This window comes from Mytilus galloprovincialis, chromosome 9 (genome assembly GCF_965363235.1).
Source record: "Mytilus galloprovincialis chromosome 9, xbMytGall1.hap1.1, whole genome shotgun sequence".
NCBI lineage: Eukaryota > Metazoa > Mollusca > Bivalvia > Mytilida > Mytilidae > Mytilus > Mytilus galloprovincialis.
In genome coordinates, this window is record NC_134846.1 from 93,631,940 (window position 1) to 93,659,764 (window position 27,825).

General features: G+C 30.8%; 1 protein-coding gene and 1 long non-coding RNA gene across 3 annotated transcripts in view; one reads left to right on the forward strand and one right to left on the reverse strand.

Moving 5' to 3' along the window:
• LOC143046399 (DNA polymerase subunit gamma-2, mitochondrial-like) overlaps nucleotides 1-18,738 on the reverse strand; it is a 34,727-nt gene extending 15,989 nt beyond the window's left edge. The window contains exons 1-8 of one of the 2 annotated variants that reach the window (XM_076219545.1): nucleotides 18,710-18,738; nucleotides 17,044-17,205; nucleotides 15,481-15,546; nucleotides 11,412-11,449; nucleotides 10,109-10,235; nucleotides 9,128-9,175; nucleotides 7,320-7,377; nucleotides 6,443-6,619 (exon numbers count right to left, since the gene is read on the reverse strand). In XM_076219545.1, coding sequence (XP_076075660.1) covers nucleotides 6,443-6,619; nucleotides 7,320-7,377; nucleotides 9,128-9,175; nucleotides 10,109-10,235; nucleotides 11,412-11,449; nucleotides 15,481-15,546; nucleotides 17,044-17,205; nucleotides 18,710-18,723 — 690 coding nt within the window. In that variant the 5' untranslated portion in view covers nucleotides 18,724-18,738. Of the gene's footprint in view, nucleotides 1-6,442; nucleotides 6,620-7,319; nucleotides 7,426-9,127; nucleotides 9,176-10,108; nucleotides 10,236-11,411; nucleotides 11,450-15,480; nucleotides 15,547-17,043; nucleotides 17,206-18,709 lie in introns of both variants that reach the window. The other variant, XM_076219544.1, reaches the window with a different exon arrangement.
• A 1,842-nt stretch (nucleotides 18,739-20,580) lies between these two features.
• LOC143046400 (uncharacterized) lies at nucleotides 20,581-26,502 on the forward strand. The gene is made up of 4 exons (XR_012969155.1): nucleotides 20,581-20,708; nucleotides 23,973-24,013; nucleotides 24,405-24,513; nucleotides 24,970-26,502. It is a non-coding gene; the product is annotated as an uncharacterized LOC143046400 (long non-coding RNA).
• The last annotated feature ends 1,323 nt before the right edge of the window (nucleotides 26,503-27,825 follow it).

Consider the following 27,825-nt stretch of genomic DNA (forward strand, 5'->3'; position numbering starts at 1 on the left):
ATAAAAGTTTAAGTATTTTGATTCTCATTATATCTCAATTCTGATTAGAAGACTTGTCTCAAGATGGTAAAAATAACTGATTTCAAATAAAATAGTATCATTTTTGATAAAAAGAATAATAATTTTGGTTATTTTATACAATGCGAACAAAATTTTAGTATGATTTTTCTGATATTCTTTTAATTTTATGAAAAAAAACTATTCTAAACTATAAAAAGTACAAAAATTTAATGGCGGTCAATAATTTTCAGTAAAATTAAGAAATATTTGCATTTTAGGCAACGCGTACAAAAATTTAGTATCTTTTTCCTTAAAGTAAGCATATTTTATGAAGAACAGCCAATCTTGATGTACAAAAAGTACTCAAATCATATGACGGTTAATAATTTGTATCAAAATAAATCAATAACTGCATTTTTATTCCACAAAAATAAAAGTTTAAGTATTTTAATTCTCATTATATCTCAATTCTGATTAGAAGACTTGTCTCAAGATGGTAAAAATAACTGATTTCAAATAAAATAGTATCATTTTTGATAAAAAGAATAATTATTTTGGTTATTTTATACAATGCGAACAAAATTTTAGTATGATTTTTCTGATATTCTATTAATTTTATGAAAAAAAAACTATTCTAAACTATAAAAAGTACAAAAATTTAATGGCGGTCATTAATTTTCAGTAAAATGAAGAAATATTTGCATTTTAGGCAACGCGTACAAAAATTCAGTATCTTTTTCCTTAAAGTAAGCATATTTTATGAAGAACAGCCAATCTTGATGTACAAAAAGTACTCAAATCATATCACGGTTAATAATTTGTATCAAAATAAATCAATAACTGCATTCTTATTCCACAAAAATAAAAGTTTAAGTATTTTAATTTTCATTATATCTCAATTCTGATTAGAAGACTTGTCTCAAGATGGTAAAAATAACTGATTTCAAATAAAATAGTATCATTTTTGATAAAAAGAATAATAATTTTGGTTATTTTATACAATGCGAACCAAATTTTAGTATGAATTTTCTGATATTCTATTAATTTTATGAAAAAAAAACTATTCTAAACTATAAAAAGTACAAAAATTTAATGGCGGTCAATAATTTTCAGTAAAATGAAGAAATATTTGCATTTTAGGCAACGCGTACAAAAATTTAGTATCTTTTTCCTTAAAGTAAGCATATTTTATGAAGAACAGCCAATCTTGATGTACAAAAAGTACTCAAATCATATGACGGTTAATAATTTGTATCAAAATAAATCAATAATTGCATTCTTATTCCACAAAAATAAAAGTTTAAGTATTTTGATTCTCATTATATCTCAATTCTGATTAGAAGACTTGTCTCAAGATGGTAAAAATAACTGATTTCAAATAAAATAGTATCATTTTTGATAAAAAGAATAATAATTTTGGTTATTTTATACAATGCGAACAAAATTTTAGTATGATTTTTCTGATATTCTTTTAATTTTATGAAAAAAAACTATTCTAAACTATAAAAAGTACAAAAATTTAATGGCGGTCAATAATTTTCAGTAAAATTAAGAAATATTTGCATTTTAGGCAACGCGTACAAAAATTTAGTATCTTTTTCCTTAAAGTAAGCATATTTTATGAAGAACAGCCAATCTTGATGTACAAAAAGTACTCAAATCATATGACGGTTAATAATTTGTATCAAAATAAATCAATAACTGCATTCTTATTCCACAAAAATAAAAGTTTAAGTATTTTAATTTTCATTATATCTCAATTCTGATTAGAAGACTTGTCTCAAGATGGTAAAAATAACTGATTTCAAATAAAATAGTATCATTTTTGATAAAAAGAAGAATAGTTTTGGTTATTTTATACAATGAGAACAAAATTTTAGTATGATTTTTCTGATATTCTTTTAATTTTATGAAAAAAAAAACTATTCTAAACTATAAAAAGTACAAAAATTTAATGGCAGTCAATAATTTTCAGTAAAATTAAGAAATATTTGCATTTTAGGCAACGCGTACAAAAATTTAGTATCTTTTTCCTTAAAGTAAGCATATTTTATGAAGAACAGCCAATCTTGATGTTCAAAAAGTACTCAAATCATATCACGGTTAATAATTTGTATCAAAATAAATCAATAACTGCATTTTTATTCCACAAAAATAAAAGTTTAAGTATTTTAATTCTCATTATATCTCAATTCTGATTAGAAGACTTGTCTCAAGATGGTAAAAATAACTGATTTCAAATAAAATAGTATCATTTTTGATAAAAAGAATAATTATTTTGGTTATTTTATACAATGCGAACAAAATTTTAGTATGATTTTTCTGATATTCTATTAATTTTATGAAAAAAAAACTATTCTAAACTATAAAAAGTACCAAAATTTAATGGCGGTCATTAATTTTCAGTAAAATGAAGAAATATTTGCATTTTAGGCAACGCGTACAAAAATTCAGTATCTTTTTCCTTAAAGTAAGCATATTTTATGAAGAACAGCCAATCTTGATGTACAAAAAGTACTCAAATCATATCACGGTTAATAATTTGTATCAAAATAAATCAATAACTGCATTCTTATTCCACAAAAATAAAAGTTTAAGTATTTTGATTCTCATTATATCTCAATTCTGATTAGAAGACTTGTCTCAAGATGGTAAAAATAACTGATTTCAAATAAAATAGTATCATTTTTGATAAAAAGAATAATAATTTTGGTTATTTTATACAATGCGAACCAAATTTTAGTATGAATTTTCTGATATTCTATTAATTTTATGAAAAAAAAACTATTCTAAACTATAAAAAGTACAAAAATTTAATGTGGTCAATAATTTTCAGTAAAATGAAGAAATATTTGCATTTTAGGCAACGCGTACAAAAATTTAGTATCTTTTTCCTTAAAGTAAGCATATTTTATGAAGAACAGCCAATCTTGATGTACAAAAAGTACTCAAATCATATGACGGTTAATAATTTGTATCAAAATAAATCAATAATTGCATTCTTATTCCACAAAAATAAAAGTTTAAGTATTTTGATTCTCATTATATCTCAATTCTGATTAGAAGACTTGTCTCAAGATGGTAAAAATAACTGATTTCAAATAAAATAGTATCATTTTTGATAAAAAGAATAATAATTTTGGTTATTTTATACAATGCGAACAAAATTTTAGTATGATTTTTCTGATATTCTTTTAATTTTATGAAAAAAAACTATTCTAAACTATAAAAAGTACAAAAATTTAATGGCGGTCAATAATTTTCAGTAAAATTAAGAAATATTTGCATTTTAGGCAACGCGTACAAAAATTTAGTATCTTTTTCCTTAAAGTAAGCATATTTTATGAAGAACAGCCAATCTTGATGTACAAAAAGTACTCAAATCATATGACGGTTAATAATTTGTATCAAAATAAATCAATAACTGCATTCTTATTCCACAAAAATAAAAGTTTAAGTATTTTAATTTTCATTATATCTCAATTCTGATTAGAAGACTTGTCTCAAGATGGTAAAAATAACTGATTTCAAATAAAATAGTATCATTTTTGATAAAAAGAATAATAATTTTGGTTATTTTATACAATGCGAACAAAATTTTAGTATGATTTTTCTGATATTCTATTAATTTTATGAAAAAAAACCTATTCCAAACTATAAAAAGTACAAAAATTTAATGGCGGTCAATAATTTTCAGTAAAATGAAGAAATATTTGCATTTTAGGCAACGCGTACAAAAATTTAGTATCTTTTTACTTAAAGTAAGCATATTTTATGAAGAACAGCCAATCTTGATGTACAAAAAGTACTCAAATCATATGACGGTTAATAATTTGTATCAAAATAAATCAATAACTGCATTCTTATTCCACAAAAATAAAAGTTTAAGTATTTTAATTTTCATTATATCTCAATTCTGATTAGAAGACTTGTCTCAAGATGGTAAAAATAACTGATTTCAAATAAAATAGTATCATTTTTGATAAAAAGAATAATAATCTTGGTTATTTTATACAATGCGAACCAAATTTTAGTATGAATTTTCTGATATTCTATTAATTTTATGAAAAAAAAACTATTCTAAACTATAAAAAGTACAAAAATTTAATGGCGGTCAATAATTTTCAGTAAAATGAAGAAATATTTGCATTTTAGGCAACGCGTACAAAAATTTAGTATCTTTTTCCTTAAAGTAAGCATATTTTATGAAGAACAGCCAATCTTGATGTACAAAAAGTACTCAAATCATATGACGGTTAATAATTTGTATCAAAATAAATCAATAATTGCATTCTTATTCCACAAAAATAAAAGTTTAAGTATTTTGATTCTCATTATATCTCAATTCTGATTAGAAGACTTGTCTCAAGAGGGTAAAAATAACTGATTTCAAATAAAATAGTATCATTTTTGATAAAAAGAATAATAATTTTGGTTATTTTATACAATGCGAACAAAATTTTAGTATGATTTTTCTGATATTCTTTTAATTTTATGAAAAAAAACTATTCTAAACTATAAAAAGTACAAAAATTTAATGGCGGTCAATAATTTTCAGTAAAATGAAGAAATATTTGCATTTTAGGCAACGCGTACAAAAATTTAGTATCTTTTTCCTTAAAGTAAGCATATTTTATGAAGAACAGCCAATCTTGATGTACAAAAAATACTCAAATCATATGACGGTTAATAATTTGTATCAAAATAAATCAATAACTGCATTCTTATTCCACAAAAATAAAAGTTTAAGTATTTTAATTCTCATTATATCTCAATTCTGATTAGAAGACTTGTCTCAAGATGGTAAAAATAACTGATTTCAAATAAAATAGTATCATTTTTGATAAAAAGAATAATAATTTTGGTTATTTTATACAATGCGAACAAAATTTTAGTATGATTTTTCTGATATTCTTTTAATTTTATGAAAAAAAAAACTATTCTAAACTATAAAAAGTACAAAAATTTAATGGCGGTCAATAATTTTCAGTAAAATGAAGAAATATTTGCATTTTAGGCAACGCGTAAAAAAATTTAGTATCTTTTTCCTTTAAGTAAGCATATTTCATGAAGAACAGCTAATATAATCTTGATGTACAAAAAGTACTCAAATGATATGATGGTTAATAATTTGTATCAAAATAAATCAATAACTGCATTCTTATTCCACAAAAATAAAAGTTTAAGTATTTTGATTCTCATCATATCTCAATTCTGATTAGAAGACTTGTCTCAAAATGGTAAAAATAACTGATTTCAAATAAAATAGTATCATTTTTGATAAAAAGAAGAACAATTTTGGTAATTCTAAACAATGCGAAAAATTTTTTAATATTATTTCTTTTACATTCTTTTAATTTCACAAAAAAACAACCTATTCGAAACTATAAAAAGTTCAAAAATCCAATGGCGGTCACAAAAAAACAACCTATTCGAAACTATAAAAAGTTCAAAAATCCAATGGCGGTCAATAATGACCATTTTCGTAGGAATAAGTTTATGTTAACAGAGTCATATAATACAATTATGTATTGTATGTCTCTGATGTTAAATATATTTAATACAAAACTATTAATCAACACAAACAATTTAACGCTCTAAGCATATTATTCTGTTATACTATTTTCACTTTTTTATTGCAACCAATTTTATTACAAATTAACGTGTAAATTAAGGTGTCTTCGTAGAGGTCCGCGTTCATCGTTTGTAAACACTGTCGAGTTCGGTTTACATAAGAATTTTAAATATATACGTATCCGTCCGATCCGTGCATAAATTTAATTTACTGATCGATCGGTGACAGTTGTCAGGGTAACTCTCACATAGGTTATTTGACTTATCTGACGGATCCTATGGGTCACCGATCACCGATCACTCATCGATCAGTCAAACATCCGTCACCGATCATTCACCGATCAGTCAAGTTCACGTCAAACAGTAACGCCTAAGGTTGCAAGTACTGTAGCTCTCCCCAATAATTCTTTGTACTTGTAATTTATTAGCAACAATGTTATAAACATTTGTACTGTAATTTATTTACAACAATGTAATTATACATTTTTACATTTTTACTTGTGATTTATTAACAACAATCTAATTACACATTGTAGTTTATTTACAACATTGTAATTATACATGTAATGTATCTACAACTATGTAATGATGTTATGGTGAAATAGAAAGATTTGAAATTGTCAAATATTTTTGGCTTGTAAACCTCTTAAAATGTATCCTCCAATTTCATACAGCTTAGGTATTAGTATACTTAGCAGGCATGGATCATATAATAATATTATCTTGTATCTGTAGTTCCCAGTTTTATATTTACTTTTTTATTTGGTATCTATAGTTTCCTGTTTGATATTTACTTATTAATTATCTGGTATGTGTAGTTTCCTGTTATATATATACATGTTATTTTATATGCAGTTTCCTATCTTACTTGTAATTTTACTTTTGTAGTCTCCTGAAGGTCACTGACTGGGTTACTTCCCCTACTGATTATTTCCTCAACATTATCTTGTCCCCATGGAAACTGACACTGTATGAATGCTCTACTAGTATTTTCATTTAAAGTCTCCAACTCTGAACAGGAAATCTGTGCTGGATCACTAGCATACTAAAAATACTTTTTACTTTTAGAGCTAAATTCTTAATTCTTGTAGTTTAAAGGTTTGGTTGGCTTCAGCTTTAATATATACTATTCTCTACATTATACTTAACAATCAAATAATATTTAAAAAAAAATTAAGTATACAAGATGAAGCCCTGCCTATCTGTTGATTGCAGATGTCAATCTTAATTACAATGCTTGAGAAAACATGTTTACAAACAAAGCAAGAGTCAACCAAACCATTAAACTACAAGCAATAGGAAAATAGTTCCAGACAGTAAACATATTGGCATTAGTTACAAGGTGAGTTTCCTCTTTAAGCTCTTTAAGCATTTTGTTTCCTATCTTATAATTAAGTAAGTAGAACAAGCATTAAGGACTTGGTTTTCATGTAAACCAACAGAAGAAATTTCAAAATACTTGGTATTACAATCGTTCATGCTATTTAACGCTCTAAAGCTTAAAATTAGCTAGGTTGGTCCCCTCCGTAAAACATTTAGTATGCCTTCGGAATATACAAATGTATTGTCAGGAATTTCAATAACGGCCGGGAAACAGACTAAAAATTAGCCTAACACAATCCCAATGAATCTGATGTGTTCTAGGCAATGCTTTAGATTGAATACATGGTACAACAAACTATTGTGATTGTTATCAATGACATAAAGATATCCAACAAATAATCTGAAATAATGGCATTATTTACCTTTCTCCACCACAGTAATCTCTGTTGAATCCACTGATCAAATGACTGTAGAGCTGAACTAGGGCTGCAGAAATACTGTAGAACAATGCTTGTCTGAACTGAGGAGCTACAATAAAATAGACCAATCAAAAGACTGTAGAACTGAACTAGGGCTACAAAAGTACTGTAGAACTGAACTAGGGCTACAAAAGTACTGTAGAACAATGATTGTCTGAACTGAGGAGTTACAATAAAATAGACTAATCAAATGAGTGTACAGCTGAACTAGGGCTACAGAAATACTGTAGAACAATGCTTGTCTGAACAGTTGTCTGAACTGAGGAGCTACAAAAAAATAGACTAATCAAATTACTGTACAGCTGAACCTGGGCTACAAAATTACTGTAGAACAATGCTTGTCTGAACTGAGGAGTTACAATAAAATAGACAAATCAAATGACTGTAGAGCTGAACTAGGGCTACAAAAGTACTGTAGAACAATGCTTGTCTGAACTGAGGAGCTACAATAAAATAGACCAATCAAAAGACTGTAGAACTGAACTAGGGCTACAAAAGTACTGTAGAACAATGCTTGTCTGAACTGAGGAGCTACAGTAAAATAAATTAATCAAAAGATTGTAGAACTGAACTAGGGCTACAGAAATACTGTAGAACAATGCTTGTCTGAACAGTTGTCTGAACTGAGGAGCTACAAAAAAATAGACTAATCAAATGACTGTAGAGCTGAACTAGGGCTACAAAAGTACTGTAGAACAGTGCTTGTCTGAACTGAGGAGCTACAATAAAATAGACCAATCAAATGACTGTAGAGCTGAACTAGGGCTACAAAAGTACTGTAGAACAATGCTTGTCTGAACTGAGGAGCTACAATAAAATAGACCAATCAAAAGACTGTAGAACTGAACTAGGGCTACAAAAGTACTGTAGAACAATGCTTGTCTGAACTGAGGAGCTACAGTAAAATAAATTAATCAAAAGACTGTAGAGCTGAACTAGGGCTACAGAAATACTGTAGAACAATGCGTGTCTGAACAGTTGTCTGAACTGAGGAGCTACAAAAAAATAGACTAATCAAATTACTGTACAGCTGAACCTGGGCTACAAAATTACTGTAGAAGAATGCTTGTCTGAACTGAGGACTTACAATAAAATAGACTAATCAAATGAGTGTACAGCTGAACTAGGGCTACAGAAATACTGTAGAACAATGCTTGTCTGAACAGTTGTCTGAACTGAGGAGCTACAAAAAAATAGACTTATCAAATTACTGTACAGCTGAACCTGGGCTACAAAATTACTGTAGAACAATGCTTGTCTGAACTGAGGAGTTACAATAAAATAGACAAATCAAATGAGTGTACAGCTGAACTAGGGCTACAAAAGTACTGTAGAACAATGCTTATCTGAAATGAGGAGCTACAATAAAAAAGACTAATCAAATAAGTGTACATCTGAACTAGGGCTACAAAAGTACTGTAGAACAATGCTTGTCTGAACTGAGGAGCTACAATAAAATAGTCTAATCAAATAAGTGTACATCTGAACTAGGGCTACAAAAGTACTGTAGAACAATGCTTGTCTGAACTGAGGAGCTACAATAAAATAGACTAATCAAATAAGTGTACATCTGAACTAGGGCTACAAAAGTACTGTAGAACAATGCTTGTCTGAACTGAGGAGCTACAATGAAATAGACTAATCAAATTAGTGTACACCTGAACTAGGGCTACAAAAGTACTGTAGAACAATGCTTGTCTGAACTGAGGAGCTACAATAAAATAGACTAATCAAATAAGTGTACATCTGACCTAGGGCTACAAAAGTACTGTAGAACAATGCTTGTCTGAACTGAGGAGCTACAATAAAATAGACCAATCAAATGACTGTAGAGCTGAACTAGGGCTACAAAAGTACTGTAGAAGAATACTTATCTGAACTGAGGAGCTACAATAAAATAGACTGATCGGATGTAGGTAAAGCTGAACTAGGGCTACAAAAGTACTGTAGAACAATACTTATCTAAACTGCAGACAGTTTGATAAAAAAAAATACTGGGCATAAACAAACTAATAGCTTTATAATTAGACTTATCAATTTTTATTTTACAATTTGTTCGAGTCAATCCTAAATGTATGCATTAGAAATCTACTAAGGTTTATATATTGATTATGTTTTTATCAATAAATCTTACATGAACATGGATATAAACAATTTATAATTTCAAAGATGTTCACATAAACTTAAAAAAGTTCTTAGGATTTACTGATTGAATGTCAGTTTTTAGTTCCACATTCATCTCTATTGTCTACCAATATATCAAGTAAGCCAGGTTTTATTGGTGGTGGAAGCTAGGGTACCAGGAGAGAACCCAACGTTCATATTATCATATATATATATATCAATAATACAGTTATGAAATGTACATTTTCTGTTTATAAATTTTGAATGAATGAAAAACACTTATTTCTAGCCACAGGCAAAGATGGCCTAAGCCACATTTTGCAAAACATTCAAAATTTATTGTTAACAATGCTCTTAATTTTTCATTTGTCCTTGCAATTGATTTGATTTGAGTGTCACTGAAGAGTTTTGTGTAGACAAAACATGCAACAGGTAAATAGATATAGGAAGATCTGGTGGAGTACCAATGAGACAACTCTCCATCCAAATAACAATTTAAAAAAAGTAAAACATACTATAAGCCAGATGAACTTTTTAGTCCTTGCTTAAGTTTCTTGTTAGTCCCTTGAGTATAGTATTCAATTTTCAAAATCTAATTAAACACTTACTCAAATAAAAACGTATCTTCATATTGTGTTGCTAGAGACTCAGGGAAAGTCTGTCCTCTTTGTACTATAGCAAAAGGTAAAGTGTAGTTGACTAGTTGTAGTATATCTGGTAAATGCTTTAATGTACCTGTTGAATAGAGTAAACTCATGTTTATATGGTTGAATTTTAAGATGCTGTCATTTATATTTCAAGCAGACATCAACAGATGCAAAATAAAATAATGTCCCACATGAAATAGTGTCAACAATAATGTGCACAGACAATTATCATAATGAAATACTGACAAGGACAATATTTCTTGATGAAATAGTGTACTTCTCTAGGAAATTTTGTAAGAGAGGACAATATTTCACTATTAATTTTTGTTGAGGACAGTACTTCACTGTTAACGTCTGTTCAGGACAATATTTCGATGTTAATTTCTGTTGAGGACAATATTTCACTGTTAATTATTGTTGTGCACAATATTTCACTGTTAATTTCTGTTGAGGACAGTATTTCAATGTTAATTTCTGTAAATGACAATATTTCACTGTGAAATACTATCCATGACAATACAATCAAGTATGTCTTCCCTGAAAAATTACAAGCCATGAAATTGTGAGTGTTTCTGAAATCTTTGGAATATTGTTCTTAAAAAGAATGTGTATAGCTGTAACATGCTGCATCAAATAGTTCTCATTTAAATTGTGGAGCAAATAGTTCTCATTTAAAGTGTGCAGCATGCACATTTTTATATTTATAGTTAAAATAATTTTATTAAGCAAGTGTATGATTACTGAGCTACTTCTCATATGAACTCATTATTGACTATAATCAAAAACTGAATTGACTGTCAGACAATGCTTTTCCTCTTACTCTTTTACTCTATGATGGAATAAAGACTTCTAAATATGGATATATGTTTTTGAAGTTCTATGTGACATCCATTTTCATTGAACTAGTACACATTTGGTTGAAGGGCCAGCTGAAGACCATCTCCAGGTGCATGATTTTCTCACTGTGTTGAAGACCCATTAGTGGCGTTCATCTGTTTTCTGCTCTTTGGTTGGGTTGTTTATTTTTTTTTACACATTCCCCATTTTAATTCTCAATTTTATTTTCATTATAATTAATCAAAGAACAGATTTCAAATATTTATATTTATTCAAATAACAATAAATAAAAGTGTTGTTAAGAAAATTCAGATAACATGAACAATACCAAAAACATGTTTAACTTCTCTTTTGTTTTTTTTGCCCCATAAACCTATATTTGTACCAAATCAGTCGTCTATTTAAGATAAAATAAGTTCTTATGTACCTTGAGATAGATTACTTCTAAGTTGCTTTGGTTCATCTCTGTAATAAAATAATAATTTTTGTAAGTAAAATGTAGCAATGAAGAAAAGTCAGGTAAAAGTCAGGTAAAAGTCAAGTAAAAGTCAGGTAAAAGTCAGATAAAAGTCAGGTAAAAGTCAAGTAAAAGTCGGGTAAAAGTCAGGTAAAAGTCAGGTAAAAGTCAGATAAAAGTCAGGTAAAAGTCAGGTGACAGTCAGGTAAAAGTCAGATAAAAGTCAGGTAAAAGTCAGATAAAAGTCAGGTAAAAGTCAGGTAAAAGTCAGATAAAAGTCAGGTAAAAGTCAGGTAAAAGTCAGATAAAAGTCAGGTAAAAGTCAGGTAAAAGTCAAGTAAAAGTCAGGTAAAAGTCAGGTAAAAGTCAGATAAAATTCAGGTAAAAGTCAGGTAAAAGTCAGATAAAAGTCAGGTAAAAGTCAGGTAAAAGTCAGATAAAAGTCAGGTTAAAGTCAGGTAAAAGTCAAGTAAAAGTCAGATAAAAGTCAGGTAAAAGTCAGGTAAAAGTCGAGTAAAAGTAAATCACACATACCATTTTCTATAACATTTATAAAATTCCATAATGAGTAACCATGACTTTAAATAAACCAGTTAACCTGAAACTGCTTTGTAATTTAGTCTATTTTAGAACTTTAACATTGCATATGTACAGTTTCAATATGATTTATACAGTACCACCACAAATTTTTGATAGTAATACTTTTTTCACACCAGTTGTGTAATAACTAATCAGCAAGGCAATTCATATGGCAACTACTTTTTATACACCTTGAATGCTATGTACTCCAATTACACACCTTAAAGTATAGTCAACAATACAACTACAATACTGGTATATAAGTAATGTACCAATATTGTTGTTTTTAAAAAAAAAGTTACAATACTGGTACAAAATTTTTATACCAGAATGGCGATCACCAACTACAGGAGATCCCAGGGATGAGCTGAGAGAGGGAAAGGTTTGAAAAGTGAACGTTCAAACTTAACATAGTTTATGAAGCAAATTTTTATAAGACAAATCAAAGTCATTAAAATGATTTGTTGGATGTGTTTAAGATGTTATGTCTCTATGCACAATACATTGTTTGGACCCAGATGGCTTCAACTGGTTTGAAAAAGTAAATTTTAGAACTTATCCGGATTGAAAAAAATAGCAAAAAGGTTTATTCAAATATCTTTATTGTTTTTATCCTGATGACAGTGCCCTAGGCACCGAAACATGTCGATCAATAAATTTCTGCAGCAGTCCCTAAAGTGTTGTTGTTATAAGACTCTCTACATTTTAAGTTTTTTATCATAACAACCCTGCATACCCCCTGGTATCCACTTTATGGACTCTACCGTACTACAGACTCACCAGGCGTTGGTTCACTTTCGTTTGTAATTGAAATATTTTTTTAGTGTAAGAGATAAAAAGTTAGAGGTATTTTGTTATTTCTTATACAATATTTAAGATACTTAAAAAAACTTTCATAAAAGGTTATACAACTTTACAATTGTTCCATACACTAAATAATTTAATTAACCTATTTTTATAATATCTAAGAAAAAGACTGAACAGTTGGGCCGGACACACTATACTAAGCTTGAAACTGTTTTGGATTGTTATCAAATTTTTGACATAATATAGGTTTTTGACACAAAACAAATGTCAATCTTACAAATAAATTTCACAATACTGTGCAATTAAAGATTTCTTCTTGAAATTTTATAAAAATTTGAAAAATTTTGAAAAAGAAATTGAACCCCTTAAAAAAATTGGAACCCCTCTAAACTTTTTGAATCCCCCCTTGGAGCAATATTACTCCAACACTCGATCCCTGCCTTTCCTTTGTAGTATGGAACCTTGTAGTACAATTTCAGAGAGATCCATACACTTAAACACAAGTTATCTAGAAACTAGATAGATGCTTGTTTGCCCTTTTTTTGGCCCCTAATTCCTGCATGAATGAGGTAATAACCCCCAAACTCAATTCCAGCCTTCTTTTTGTGATATGGGACCTAGCCTTGTGGTACAATGTCAGATAGATCCATACTCCTACATACAAGTTATCGTCCAGAAACTGCAAAAATGCTTGTTTTTGGCCCTTAACATGCCTTAGGGCATACGATACAGTTTTCATCCCATATTTACATTTTGATAAAAATTTCCATATTATATAGACTATTTTTTACCAGATTAAATCAAATATGTAATAAAAAATATACCTTCATGTGCTATTTTTTTAATATTAAAAATGAGGTTGAAATTTCGTATATTTGCTCTAAATTCGGATTTGTGGCCATATTTTCCCTTTTGAAAGAAAGTCATAACATTAAAAAAAGAGGGGTCCATGAACTCGTTTTCAAGATAAATCAGTTTGAATGATAAAAATCAGTCGAAAACTGAATCTCTTCCCGATAGGTCATAGTTTGACGTTGCGAAAATAACAATTTACTTTCGCAACGTCATTACCTCCCCTGTAACTGTATCGTATGCCCTTAAGCAGGCTCGTGAGTACAAAAAAATCAGCAAATATTTATGAATTATATTTTTCATTACAAATTTTATTTATTGTACTATTAGTTGTTACTTTATAACATGGTACAAAAATAAACCCAAAAAAATCAATTTGTTTTGGCCCCAGATGCTTTTTAAATGTTTATATCATTGAAAAAGCTCCAAATTATCTCCCTTTGGTGAAAAAAATGCAATTTTTTTGCATTAAAATTAAAATATTTTTTTTTATTCATTGGTGACCTTAATTTTTATTATTTTTTTCAAATAAGCTGTACTTAAACTAAAATATTGTAAAATTCAAGCGATTTCTGTAATTTAGTTCTTTTTTTATTTCGATATTACTTTTTTTCTCCTATTAGTTCAACAGAAAAAAATTACCTAAACAAAAATGCATGTTTCTTTTGAAGGCAGATCTTGAGCTTAAATGAACGGTGACCCCATATTATAATTTTATTTTTCTATTAGGTATAGGATAAAGTTTATTTATAAAAAAATTAGCAAACTCCTATATTAGAAAAAAAATTGATTTATACCCGCGAGCCCCCTTAATTCCTAATGTTGGCACCATAAACCCCAAAATGAATCCAAATCTTCTACTTGTGATATTAGACATTAATACAATTTCAGAGCAATTAAAAAACACAAGTTATTATCCTGAAAGTAGAAAAATGCATAATTTGGGCCCCTTTTGGGCCCCTAATTTCGAAACGGTTGGGACAATCATCCCCAAAATCAATCTTTGTGGTATTGAACCTTCTTATAAAATTTCAAAGAGATCCATTCATGTAAACTAAAGTTAATGTCTGGAAATCAATGTGACTTAGGACGATGACGACATCATACCATTTTACGATCCCAAACGTTTGTTTGCGGGCGTATAAAAACTTAACATTGTCCAATGAACCATGGAAATGAGGTCAAGGTCAAATGAAACTTCCAAATGGACATGTACACCTTTAAATTATTCCATACACCAAATAGAGTGGCTCTAATGTTTGTAGTACATGTATGTGAGAAAATCACAAACAAACAAAACATTGTCCTATGAATCATGAAATGTTAGATGAAACCTGCCTTAGCTTGTACTAATTAAAGTATAGACCACATAACTTCAAACTTGATCACTGATTTATTCAATGAGGTCAAGGTCATGTGGACCCTACCAGATGGATATATATGTAAATCTTGCAAGGAAATCATTCATCAAATATATTTATTCTATTACTCATAATAAGTATTTCCCTTAACAAATTTTTTTTTTTTTTCAAGCAGTCACTGACCCATGAATGTGAGGTCAAGAACAATGGAAACATGAAAGACTGAATCTTTGTAACATGAGGTCTCTGTATATAAATTATGAATCATCAGATGCTGGATTGCATGGTTTAAGCTAGGATTTTGAAGGCTTTAGTCACTTTTGCGTGAGGTATTGCATGTAAAAACCAACATTAAGAAAAAAAACTGAAATATACAACTACAACAAAGAAAGTTATTATGAAGGTTTTCTGTGAATGAAGCAAACAATAAATGTACTAACGTGTTCCTGAAGACGGAGTTCTCTACAGGATAAGTATCTATCTGTGAAGTGACTAGACTGTCCCATCTGAAATATAGTCAAATTATGATGAGGTATGTTAGCAGAAAAGACGCACAAAGAAGCTAGACAGCTGTATACATTGTAGTAATAAACACTACAAAAATCGTTAAAAAAGAAGCTAGACAGCTATATACACTACAAATATCTTTGAACTCTGACTTCTCTTAAACTGAGTTTAATGTGCGTATTGTTGTGGGTTTGTTTTTTCTACATTGACTAGAGTTAGACATGATAGAGGGAGGGTTGAGATCTAAAAAAATGTTTAACCCTGCGCAATTTTGGGCCTGTCTCAAGTCAGGAGCCTCTGGCCTTTGTTAGTCTTGTATGATTTTTAATTTTAGTTTCTTGTGTATAATTCGGAGTTTAGTATGACGTCCATTATCACTGAACTAGTATACATATTTGTTCAGCATGTTTAGCAGTCAAGGGTCTAACTTAAATAAGTTATCAGGGGAAAATAACATGCATGTGTTATTACAGAAACTTTCATGAGTTGTCTACTCTTTTTTCCTTAATCTGTAATAACATATGTTTGTTATCAGTTAAATATATTTTATCTTTAAAGGGCACTTGGAAATTCTTAAAACTTTGCGCAGTAGCTTAATATATTACCTTGATAACTAATTTTCTAATTCCATTAATACAATTTTGATCAACCATGGTAAATCAATGAGACAAGGCATTTAAGGGCAAACTAAGTTGTAATAACCAGGCTTAGTTATTACAAGCATGTAACTAACTATATGAGAGTAAATGAGACACTTGGAATCTTGTGCAGTACCTCATTACAAGCTCTGATCATCATTTCTTGCAATGAATTGAAATAAATTGTTATGCATGTCAGGGCAAAGCCTCTATAAAGAGATATAGAGAAGCTGTAATAACACCCTTTGGTTATTGCAGGAATATATTTCCTGTAATGAGTCATTGACATAGGTGTACTATATATATAGATGCATGATTGGTAAACTATGAGCTGGTATATCTTTGCAAAGATTAGTATATATACATAAAGAAAATTATAATATCAATAGAACTTGAGAAAAATTTAACAAAACAAAGGTTGTTGATTTTCCCTTTGAAACATGTAACATACATATGTTATCACCATGATCACAGTTTTTTGATAATTTAGAGCACAATAACAACATGTATGCAATTTTCTCTAATAACTTATTTAAGTTAGACCTTTGACTGTTTAGGGGCCAGCTGAAGTACGCCTCTGGGTGTGGGAGTTTCTCGATACATTGAAGACCCATTGGTGGCCTTCTGCTGTTGTCTGTTCTATGGTTGGGATGTTGTCGCTTTGAAACATTTCCCATTTCCATTCTCAATTTTATTGTTCCAGATATTAGGACACCTCCACAGCCTAAAGTCATGAATGTAAATTTATAACAGATGAAGTAATACTTTTAAACAATAATTGGTTGAGATTTCTAGATGATATTAAGACTCCTGCTGGACCAAATGTATTAAACTAATTAAGATTAAGTAATACTTAACAATAATTGGTTGAGATTTCTAGATGTTAAGACTCCTGCTGGACCAAACGTATAGCTACTAAACTTTCCTCTATTTCTATTTCTCTTTACAAATGATGATTTATGTAACAAGCTGATTATTTTCTCCATCTGTGCCAAGCTAGCTTTTGCCATTGTTAATACTCTGAAAAGAAATAATGAAATTCTATTCTAAGGGCAATCCACTTTCTCCTGAAAAATTTGTCCTTTGTATTTGCAGTTGCATACCAAAATTTTTTGAACTACCATTTGTGATTTTCCATAAAATAAACAAATTACAAACATTATTGTGTAGACTTAAGCATTAAAAATCACTATACCGAGACAACTGGATCAAATTATCTCTGTGGAAATTAGCTGTGCCACTAGTTGCTATTATATAATACAACTGTATAAAGATATAAGAAAATGAGGTATGAGAGCCAATGAAACAACTCTCCATTCAAGTTATAATTTATAGAAGTAAACAATTATAGGTTCAAACCAACAGCAAGCTATAAAAGGCCCCCAAAATTACCAGTGTAAAACCATTCAAATAGGAAAACCAATGTTCTAATCTATATAAACAAGAGTGCACACACTGAAATGTCTCTTTATTAATCATTGATAATATGTTAATAGTTGTAAATATAAAGCTTTATTACAACTGTCACATAAACTTAACATTAACCAAGAAAATTAAACATTGACCAATGAATCATAACAATGAGGTCAAGGTCAGTTGAACCATGCCAGTGAGGCATGTACAGCTAACAATTCTTCCATACAACAAATATAGTTGACCTATTGCATATAGTATTAGGAAAAAAGACCAAAACTCATAAACTTAACTTTGACCAATGAACCATGAAAATGAGGTCAAGGTCAGATGACACCTGCCAGCTAGACATGTACAAGTAGACCTTAATATCATTCCATACACCAAATACAGTAGACCTATTGCATACAATATGAGAAAAACAGACTAAAAAACAAAAACTTAACTGTAACCACTGAACCATGAAAATGAGGTAAAGGTCAGATGACACCTGAAAAACACAAAAACTTAACTATAACCACTGAACTGTGAAAATGAGGTCAAGGTCAGATGACACCTGCTAGTTCAACATGTACACCTTACAGTCTTTCCATACACCATGTACACCGAATATACTAGACATATTGCTTATAGTATCTGAGATATGGACTTGACCATCATTGTCCAAAACTTAACCTTGTTCACTGATCCATAAAATGAGGTCAAGAGAAAACTGTCAAACGGGCATGAGGACCTTGCAAGGTATGCACATACCAAATATAGTTATCCTATTACTTACAATAAGAGAGAATTTAACATTACAAAAAATCTTAACTTTTTTTTTTCAAGTAGTCACTGAACCATAAAAATGAGGTCAAGGACATTGGACATGTGACTGACGGAAACTTCGTAACATGAGGCATTCATATACAAAGTATGAAGCATCCAGGTCTTCCACCTTCTAAAATATAAAGCTTTTTAGAAGTAAGCTAACACCGCCGCCGCTGCCGGATCACTATCCCTATATCGAGCTTTCTGCAACAAAAGTTGCAGGCTTGACAAAAATAATTCCCCCACTGGCGACCATTTTGGATAATGGATCGGCTAAAAAGTAACAACATTTGGTCAGCACCTCATAAGGAACATTCATGCCATGTTTGGTTTCATTCCATTCAGTGGTTCTCAAAAAGAAGTCATTTGTATGGATTTCCTATAGGGTCCTATGTTAAACTAAGTCCCCCACTGGCAGCCATCTTGGATGATGGATCGGCTACAAAGTAACAACACTTGGTCAGCACCTCATAAGGGACATTCATGTCATGTTTGATTTCATTTCATTCAATGGTTCTGTAGAAGAAGTTCAAAATGTAAAAGTTAACAACGACGATGACGGACGCCAAGTGATGAGAAAAGCTCACTTGGCCCTATGGGCCAGGTGAGCTAAAAATGAGGTAGGAGTTAATTTTCAGAAGAAGCAAAAATAATAAACTTTTCGGTGTAAACACAACCATTTTAGGTCAAATAAAATAGTATGTGTGGTCCCAGTGTAACTGGAGAGCATGAATTTCATTATAAAATTGCTCGTCTTCAACGAGACTCGAACCCTTGACAAAATGCTTGACTTTAGTGTTATAAGGCAGTGCATTAACCAATAGAGCTAAAGAAGTACTTCCTTAGCTCAACCGCTAACAGCTGACTAAATATCAACCACAAATTTACTATGAGAAGTAATCCTATAACACCAGTTACAAAAAAAAGTAAGGGTAGGTAGGTTGGGATTTTTTTTTAATTCAATGTTTATTTTACATGCAGTCAATCTATATAGAGGGGTGAATGCCCTTTACCATGAGACATCAAACGACCATTTTCGGCAACTATTAGCGTCAAATTGATTAAAATGTTACTGTGATTCGTCAGAATATCCTTATCAAGATTAGTCAGAGCTCTCAAATGATTATGGTTAACATTGGTTTTGGAAAAAAAATAACGTGATTCATCAAAATCAATTTATCATCTAAGAAAGTGCACATTTTATCATCATGCACCAAAAAATTACTGTTCAAGTAATTTGGCAAGAATTTTTTACCGTTATTTGTCATGAAGAGGGTGGTAAAGGGTTATTTTCGTGCAACGTGATCGCTGTTTTTTATTCCACGTTCAATGTGTTTTTACTTTTTTATTTGACGTTCAGTCGTGCAAGACGGGTGCCTCGTTCAACATGTTCTGCTTATTTAATTTAACGTGCATCGTGATTTTCAGGGCTTATTTTGCGTGCTCGGTATTTTCAAATAAAATTCAAACACTTGGCAGGGATCGTCAAGAAATACTTTTTTAAAAGCCGTAAACCAATTAAATCATAAATGTGTATACTAAATCGGGAATATCAAGTAAAACAAAGAGTTAATATATACAAAAAGACAGTGATTCAGTCAAAAAAGATTCACATAAAAGTATTTATTTTCGTGCAACGTTCATTACAGAAATTATTTCACGTTTTTTCCGTGCAAGCACACCCCCATTACCACCCTCATCTAATACTATACAAATCCTAGAATCTAGGCTAGATTGGAGCAACATTCTGACTTTAACAGTGCATAATGAAAAATTACAAAAAAAAATCTATGTTTTTTTAATACGACTAAAAATTAGGGTAGTTACGGTAACTGGAACTACACATATAGTTTTATTTGGCTCTGAAGGCCAACTTTTAACTTTCTTCTGTGGTATTTTTCGATAATACTGAAGATTGTTTTGGTATTTCCTTTTGAAGCAATAAAAGATTCATTAAATGGAAATAATTTTTCAGAAAATCATCAAGTGACAACTTATTAAATTAGCATATGCCTTCTTTTAAATTACTATCTCACTTCAAAGAAAATGTTGTTTTGTTTCAGTAATAATATATATATCAAAACGTGATGAAAACCACTATAAGCACCACCGTTTGATTGGATTATCATTTTTCTGGTAACCTGTCTTATGATTGAGACAAGGTCTCAGTCATTTTTTTTTCGATTTATTTCTAGCTTTTTCTTTGTTATGGATCGAAAACTCGTAGTTATATCTGCGCATGGTCAATTAAATCAAAACATCCGGTTTGTTCAGCCCACATTGAGCTCCACATTTTATAGGCATGTTTGGTTGTCTAATTAACTGTTTAGGTTCAAATAATTATTACAAAGGCCCTAACGGGATATCTTGTCCAATTTAAAAGTCTACCGGAATGTTTTTTCATTGAAAATGTTGTTTAATTTAAAGCACCACCTAAAATGAACTAAGCACCAGAGGAGGAAGCTTCTGTTCTGTCTTAAGGTCTTACATCCAGGGTTTGGGTCCAAACTTTGTGAAGCTTGTAAATTACAGACACCTCTGGTCCAATCTTTAAGTCATGGGGGAACATTTCACAACAGGAAATAGCTACCTTCCCGCTGGTCCAACAGACAAGTATATGGGTGTATAACACTCTTCGTGAGTCCTAGTTGGTTTGTAAGGCTCATTGGTCCACATGCCTCTTGGGTCCAATCTACAAGTCCGTGTGGTCCTCTTTAAGGGTATTTTTAATTTAAAAAAAATATAAGCACCACCGAAAAAAAACTTAGCACCACGGGAGGTAGCTTCCCTCCAATTGGTCCAACTAACATGTATAGGGGTCTATAGCACTCTATTGGGGTCTAAGGTGGTTTGTTAAGCTCATTAGTCCACAAGCACATATGGTCAAATCTACACAAGTCCTGGGGTCTTTTGGTGTATATATCATTTAAGAAAAATATAAGCACCACAGAAAAAAAACTTAGCACCACGGGAGGTAGCTTCCCTCTAATTGGTCCAACTAACATGTATAGGGGTCTAAAGCACTCTATTGGGGTCTAAGATGGTTTGTTAAGCTCATTAGTCCACAGGCACATATGGTCAAATCTACACAAGTCCTGGGGTATTTTGGTGTATATATCATTCAAGAAAAATATAAGCACCACCAAAAATGGACTTAGCACCACCGGAGGTGGTTTCCCTCCACTTGGTCCAACTGATGTGTATAGGGGTCTAAAGCAATCTATTGGGGTCTAACATGGTTTGTTATGCTCATTAGTCCACAGGCACATATGGTCCAATCTACACAAGTCCTGGGGTCTTTTGGTGTATATATCATTTAAGAAAAATATAAGCACCACAGAAAAAAAACTTAGCACCACGGGAGGTAGCTTCCCTCCAATTGGTCCATCTAATGTGTATAGGGGTCTAAAGCACTCTATTGGGGTCTAAGATAGTTTGTTAAGCTCATTAGTCCACAGGCACACACGGTCCAATCTACACAAGTCCTGGGGTCTTTTGGTGTATATATCATTCAAGAAAAATATAAGCACCACCAAAAATGGACTTAGCACCAGGGGAGGTGGTTTCCCTCCAATTGGTCCAACTGATGTGTATAGGGGTCTAAAGCAATCTATTGGGGTCTAACATGGTTTGTTATGCTCATTAGTCCACAGGCACATATGGTCAAATCTACACAAGTCCTGGGGTCTTTTGGTGTATTTATCATTTAAGAAATATTATAAGCACCACGGGAGGTAGCTTCCCTCCAATTGGTCCATCTAATGTGTATAGGGGTCTAAAGCACTCTATTGGGGTCTAAGATGGTTTGTTCAGCTCATTAGTCCACAGGCACACACGGTCCAATCTACACAAGTCCTGGGGTCTTTTGGTGTATATATCATTCAAGAAAAATATAAGCACCACCAAAAATGGACTTAGCACCAGGGGAGGTGGTTTCCCTCCAATTGGTCCAACTGATGTGTATAGGGGTCTAAAGCAATCTATTGGGGTTTAACATGGTTTGTTATGCTCATTAGTCCACAGGCACATATGGTCAAATCTACACAAGTCCTGGGGTCTTTTGGTGTATTTATCATTTAAGAAATATTATAAGCACCACGGGAGGTGGTTTCCCTCCAATTGGTCCAACTGATGTGTATAGGGGTCTAAAGCACTCTATTGGGGTCTAAGATGGTTTGTTAAGCTCATTAGTCCACAGGCACACACGGTCCAATCTACACAAGTCCTGGGGTCTTTTGGTGTATATATTATTTTTAAAAAATATAAGCACCACCGAAAAATTGACTTAGCACCACGGGAGGTGGTTTCCAACCCATTGGTCCAACAAACAGGTAAAAGGATCTATAATGCTCTTTGGTGTTCTAAGTTGGTTTGTAAGGCTCATTGGTCAAAAAGCAACTGTGGTCCAATCTATACTAGTCCAGGGTTTCAGGATATTTTTCACTAAAGAAAAATATAAGCACCACCAAAAAGAAACTTAGCACCACAGAAGGTAGCTTCCCTAAATTTGGTCCAACAGATGGTGTAGGGGTCTAAATACTCTTAGGGGTACTTAGTTAGTTTGTAAGGCTCATTGGTCCACAGGCAACTGTGATCCACTCTACAAGTCAAGGGGTCTTTTATAAAATATAAGCACCACCAAAAACAAACTTTGCATCTCTTGAGGTAGCTTCCCTCCCAATGGTCCAAAGGATGGGTAGTGGGTCTAAAATAGTCTTTGGGGTTCTTAGTTGGTTTGTAAGGCCTGTTGGTCTAAAAGCAACTGTGGTCCAATCTACATTAGTCTAGGGGTCTCTGGGTATATTTTACTGAAGAAAAATATAAGCACCACCAAAATAAAATGTAGCACCACAGGAGGTTACTTCCCTCAATTTGGTCCAATAGATGGGTATGGGGGTCTAAATACTCTTAGGAGTACTAACTTGGTTTGTAAGGCTCATTGGTCAACAGGCAACTGTGGTCTAATCTTTAAGTTAAGGGTTCTCATAGGGTATATTTCATTAAAAAAATATAAGCACCAAGAAAACAAACTAAGAACCATGGGAGGTAGCTTTCCTCTCGTTGGCCCAACAAACAGATTTAGGGGTCTAACACATTCTTTGGGTCTAAGATGCTTTGAAAAGGTCATGTGGTTCAATCTTCTAGTCCAGAGGTTTGTTGTAGTATATTTCAATATTTCATATAAGAAATATAAGCACCATCAGGCACGAACTAAGCACCATGGGAGGTAGCTTTCCTCTCAGTGGTCCATCAGATAGGTTAAGGGGTCTAACCCACTCTTTTGGGTCTAAGATGATTTGAAAAGCACATGTGGGGCAATTTTCTAGTCCAGGGGTCTGTTGTTGTATATTTCATTACAGAAATATAATAAGCACCACCAAAAATGAACTTAGCACCATGGATGATTGCTTCCACCCCCTTGATCCAATAAACAGGTATAGGGATGTAAAAAACACTTTGAGAGGTCTATATTGATTTATATGGCCCACTGTCTGTGTCCAATCTACGAGTTCAGGAGTTTTATGATATATTTCATTGACGAAAAACTTGATTTTGTTTTACAGGGCCATTTGGTCTACATGTATGCACAAAATGTTACTGACAGGTCTGTATCCTTAAAGCTATGTAAATGCAAACAAATGTTGTGAGGAGATTTTAAAGCCAGAAAATTGTATTTCTTATGATAATTCTCCATTGCTCTTCCTGTCTTCAAGGCAAAAACCCTATAAAGGAGTAATTGAAATAGTATGAAACAAGCACCTTAATACATTAAGTAACTTTGTAAAAAAGAAGAAAAAAACAAATATGATATTCAGCAATGATAACAGGCTGCTGACTTAGAACAGTCACATATAGAAAAACATAAATAACATGACGTGTTCATTATGGTGTGATATTTAAAATCACTATGCTAAATTATTGATTCTTAATTGTACATCATTTTTATGAAATTGTGTGTCCAACTATATATCTAAATCTTGTTTTTCTTTCCGCAGATTATCCAAATTGACGTCAAAAGTGTTCAGATATCAGATGTACTACAGCTAAAGAATGAAATTAATTGTGGTCATTTCACAGCTTTTGCTTACAGTCAGCTTTTTTATGGTAGGATAATTTGCACGTCTTAAGTATTATTAGTGTATACAAATGTAAAATAAATCAATGTATACACACCTTTTATCAATTAATAATTTGTTCATTCATTTTCCCATATTTTGATAAATTACATTGCACATAATTTAAATAAATTATCACATATTAAAGTAAACAATAAGTATATCCAATTGGATGAATATAAGTTTCAAGTAGACAATTATTCTATATTATTACAAAAGTGGCGGATGACCTGTAGTTGTTAATTTCTGTATCATTTGGCCTCTTGTAAAGAGTTGTCTCATAGGCAAATACATTTACAATCTGTTAGGGAGCTGATTTTACTGATTCAGACAATTAATTTCATTTTATCTTGATTGATTATGTAGCACTAAACAATTGTCACAAGCAAACATGTATTTGAATTTCAAGTTATTATTTTAAAAAATTGAGGCTTTATTATTTCAGTGAATTAAAGAATGAAGAGAAATCAACTTATTTATACCCAAGCTGACCAACTGTCAAGAAAAAGAAGACAAAGCAACTCCATCTGAAGGAAATTAAAAGAAAAGATTTTATCATTACAACAATAGATGTGAAAATGTTATTTTTTCAATCTAAAACATACATAACAAGAAATACACTTAAGAAATACTGTTCAAGATTGATTCTTAAAATATCAGTCTTACTTTTTTTATATTCTTGAAGATGTATTGTAAAAATAAATTTGTTAGATTAAAGTTTTTCAAGGCTTGAATTATCTCCCCTTATTAATCTCCAAAAAACTTTATGCAAGACTGTTTGTTTTCCAACTCCTAGAATTCTAAATGTTTAAAGTTGAAAATATGTGTCAAAATTTGTTTCTTCTTTGTTTACAGTTTTATGATTGGAGTTCAACCTTTAATCTCAAGAACAAAATAAAGGAAATCTACTGTGCACAAAAGTCTTCCTCTTTTTTTTATGAATTGTAAAGATAATTTTTGAAGACTGACAATTCAACACTGTATTAGAGAAATTTAGTTTGCAGAAATTCAAGATACATTTTGTAAAACCAAACAATATGATTTTTTTACTTAAATTAAATCTTATTTCAAAATCAAATGACTAAGGGAGATAACTCTACTTCTAAATTATTTATCTGAAATAGTAAATTAAAGTGGCTCATTTTAGTATTATCACTAACTGATAGATTTGTCCCTTAATAGAGATTAATGTTCCTAACAATTGATGCTAACTTATATTTGCTGATGCAAATTATCCCTTAATTTTAAATTATTACTTTTAAATTAAATATATGTTGTTTTTAGGAGTTGTGTCCCTTTAATATTTTTTTATTTATTAGAATATGTTTGGTATATATGTAATCAAGGCGGTATTTTATGCTGATTACATTATCTTTATTTACATTCAAGATTGTCAAACAATCCTGTAGTTGTAGTATTTTTGAATTTAGCGATGATCTGTATAAATATGTATTAAAATTAATTGTTTCTTTTGCACGCCCCCCTCAATTACATAGTAATGGCTTATTTTTTTTATACCAACCTTAATGGTGAAAGTATTCAGAATTTGATGAATTCTGAAAATCTGCATTTTAGATCTGTGGTAATAAATAAGTTATTTGAATTTGAAACATCATTTAAGTTGACATGTTACATTTTCAAACATTTACAAATGAACCCACATTTTTATTTTATTTGAAAAGATAATAAATTGAAAAACTTATTACATTTTAAATTAATGTATCTCCTACCTACTGATACTTCTAAGAATTCTGTATGCAAATAAAAATGTTCATAGGTATTAAATTTATAGAAAGTCAAACTTGAAAAGAAACTGGGGTTGAAGTGCATAATTTATGTTTAATTTGAAATTGTAACAAATTATAAACTTTTATTTGATTGTACATTGTGCTGAATGTTGATTGAAGTTCATCTGTATAGATGAAACTGATGTTTTGAATATTCATTGATTAATAAACTTAATAAGAGTATAATGCAATACCTGTCTTTGTATGTTTTATGAATCAATTCAGAGCTACCACAATTTATATCACAAAAAAAAATTATTTTTTTTTTTTTTTTTCTTAAGTTTCTCCATGTCCATTAAATGATTAAACCTGTTAAACTAAGCATGAACATTTTCTTGATTACTGAATGATCAAATCAATAGAATATAAATCATATGTCCCAGAATGCAAGAAATAGGATGCTGGTCTCAACTTTTTTTCATTTCAGAAGGTAGAAGAGTTTGATAAATTATATTTGGATGTCTGGCTTGTGTCTGGTGTCATTGATCTCAGTGTTTTTATCACCTGATTTTGTCAGTTATCATGAGTAAAAGGACAATTATATTTGGTATTAAGTCTGCACAAGAGGTATACATTTCTGTAAGAAGGAGTTCATCTTCTTTTTAATTATTGATTAGTAAGATACTATAGTAATTATGTGTTGAGTATGAAATGATGATAAGATCTACTAGTATGTGTCGGTTTGGCAGGACTCATCTGACTTTTATTTGAATTTTATGATTTCAAACATAAACACTACTTTTACTGTTCTTGTTGATGTATGTTCGTTTATAGCATTTTATGCAAGCAGGGGCATTATCTGTGTCCTATGGACACATTCCCAATTTTTTTTTTACATTGTAGCTATTATCTTGAAAACTATATTAGATAGATAGAAACTTTAATTGATAAAAATGTTCAACAATGCAACATCTACAATTAAGACAAAATGGAAGAAATCAACCAAAGACTCCTTGTTGGAGTAATTGCCCTTAAATGACAATTTTTAACTTCTTTCTTGTTTGTATATATGTTTGCCTTCAAATGATAAGAATTGTAATAAATAGAAAATTAAAATCTTAATGGTTTACTTTTATAAACTGTTACTTGGATGGAGAGTTATCTCATTGGCACTCATACCACATCTTCCTTTATCTAAGATCTACTAACAAATCAAATTTTGAGTACATAGTTAGTAGACTGTCGCCCTTTTAAGGAGTGCTTGTCTTTAAATGAGGATTTATTTACCCTCATTTGTGTCTTGAGCAAAACAGAAGAAGATAAAAAAGAAACTAAACACACTAAATGATAATCAATGAAGATTAACAAAAGAGAGGTATTTAAATGAGAATTTTATTCCCATTTATAATGTTTAAGAGTGTACTTTGTTGAATAAGAACACAGGCCAAGCTAAAGGTGAGCGACACAAGCTCTTTAGAGCCTCCAGTTCTGTAACACTTGTGCAAGTGTTTAGTCCAGCTTTGTTTCATTAACGTAGTTGTAAATATCTTGTGGGAAGGAATTCATCAGTCTTT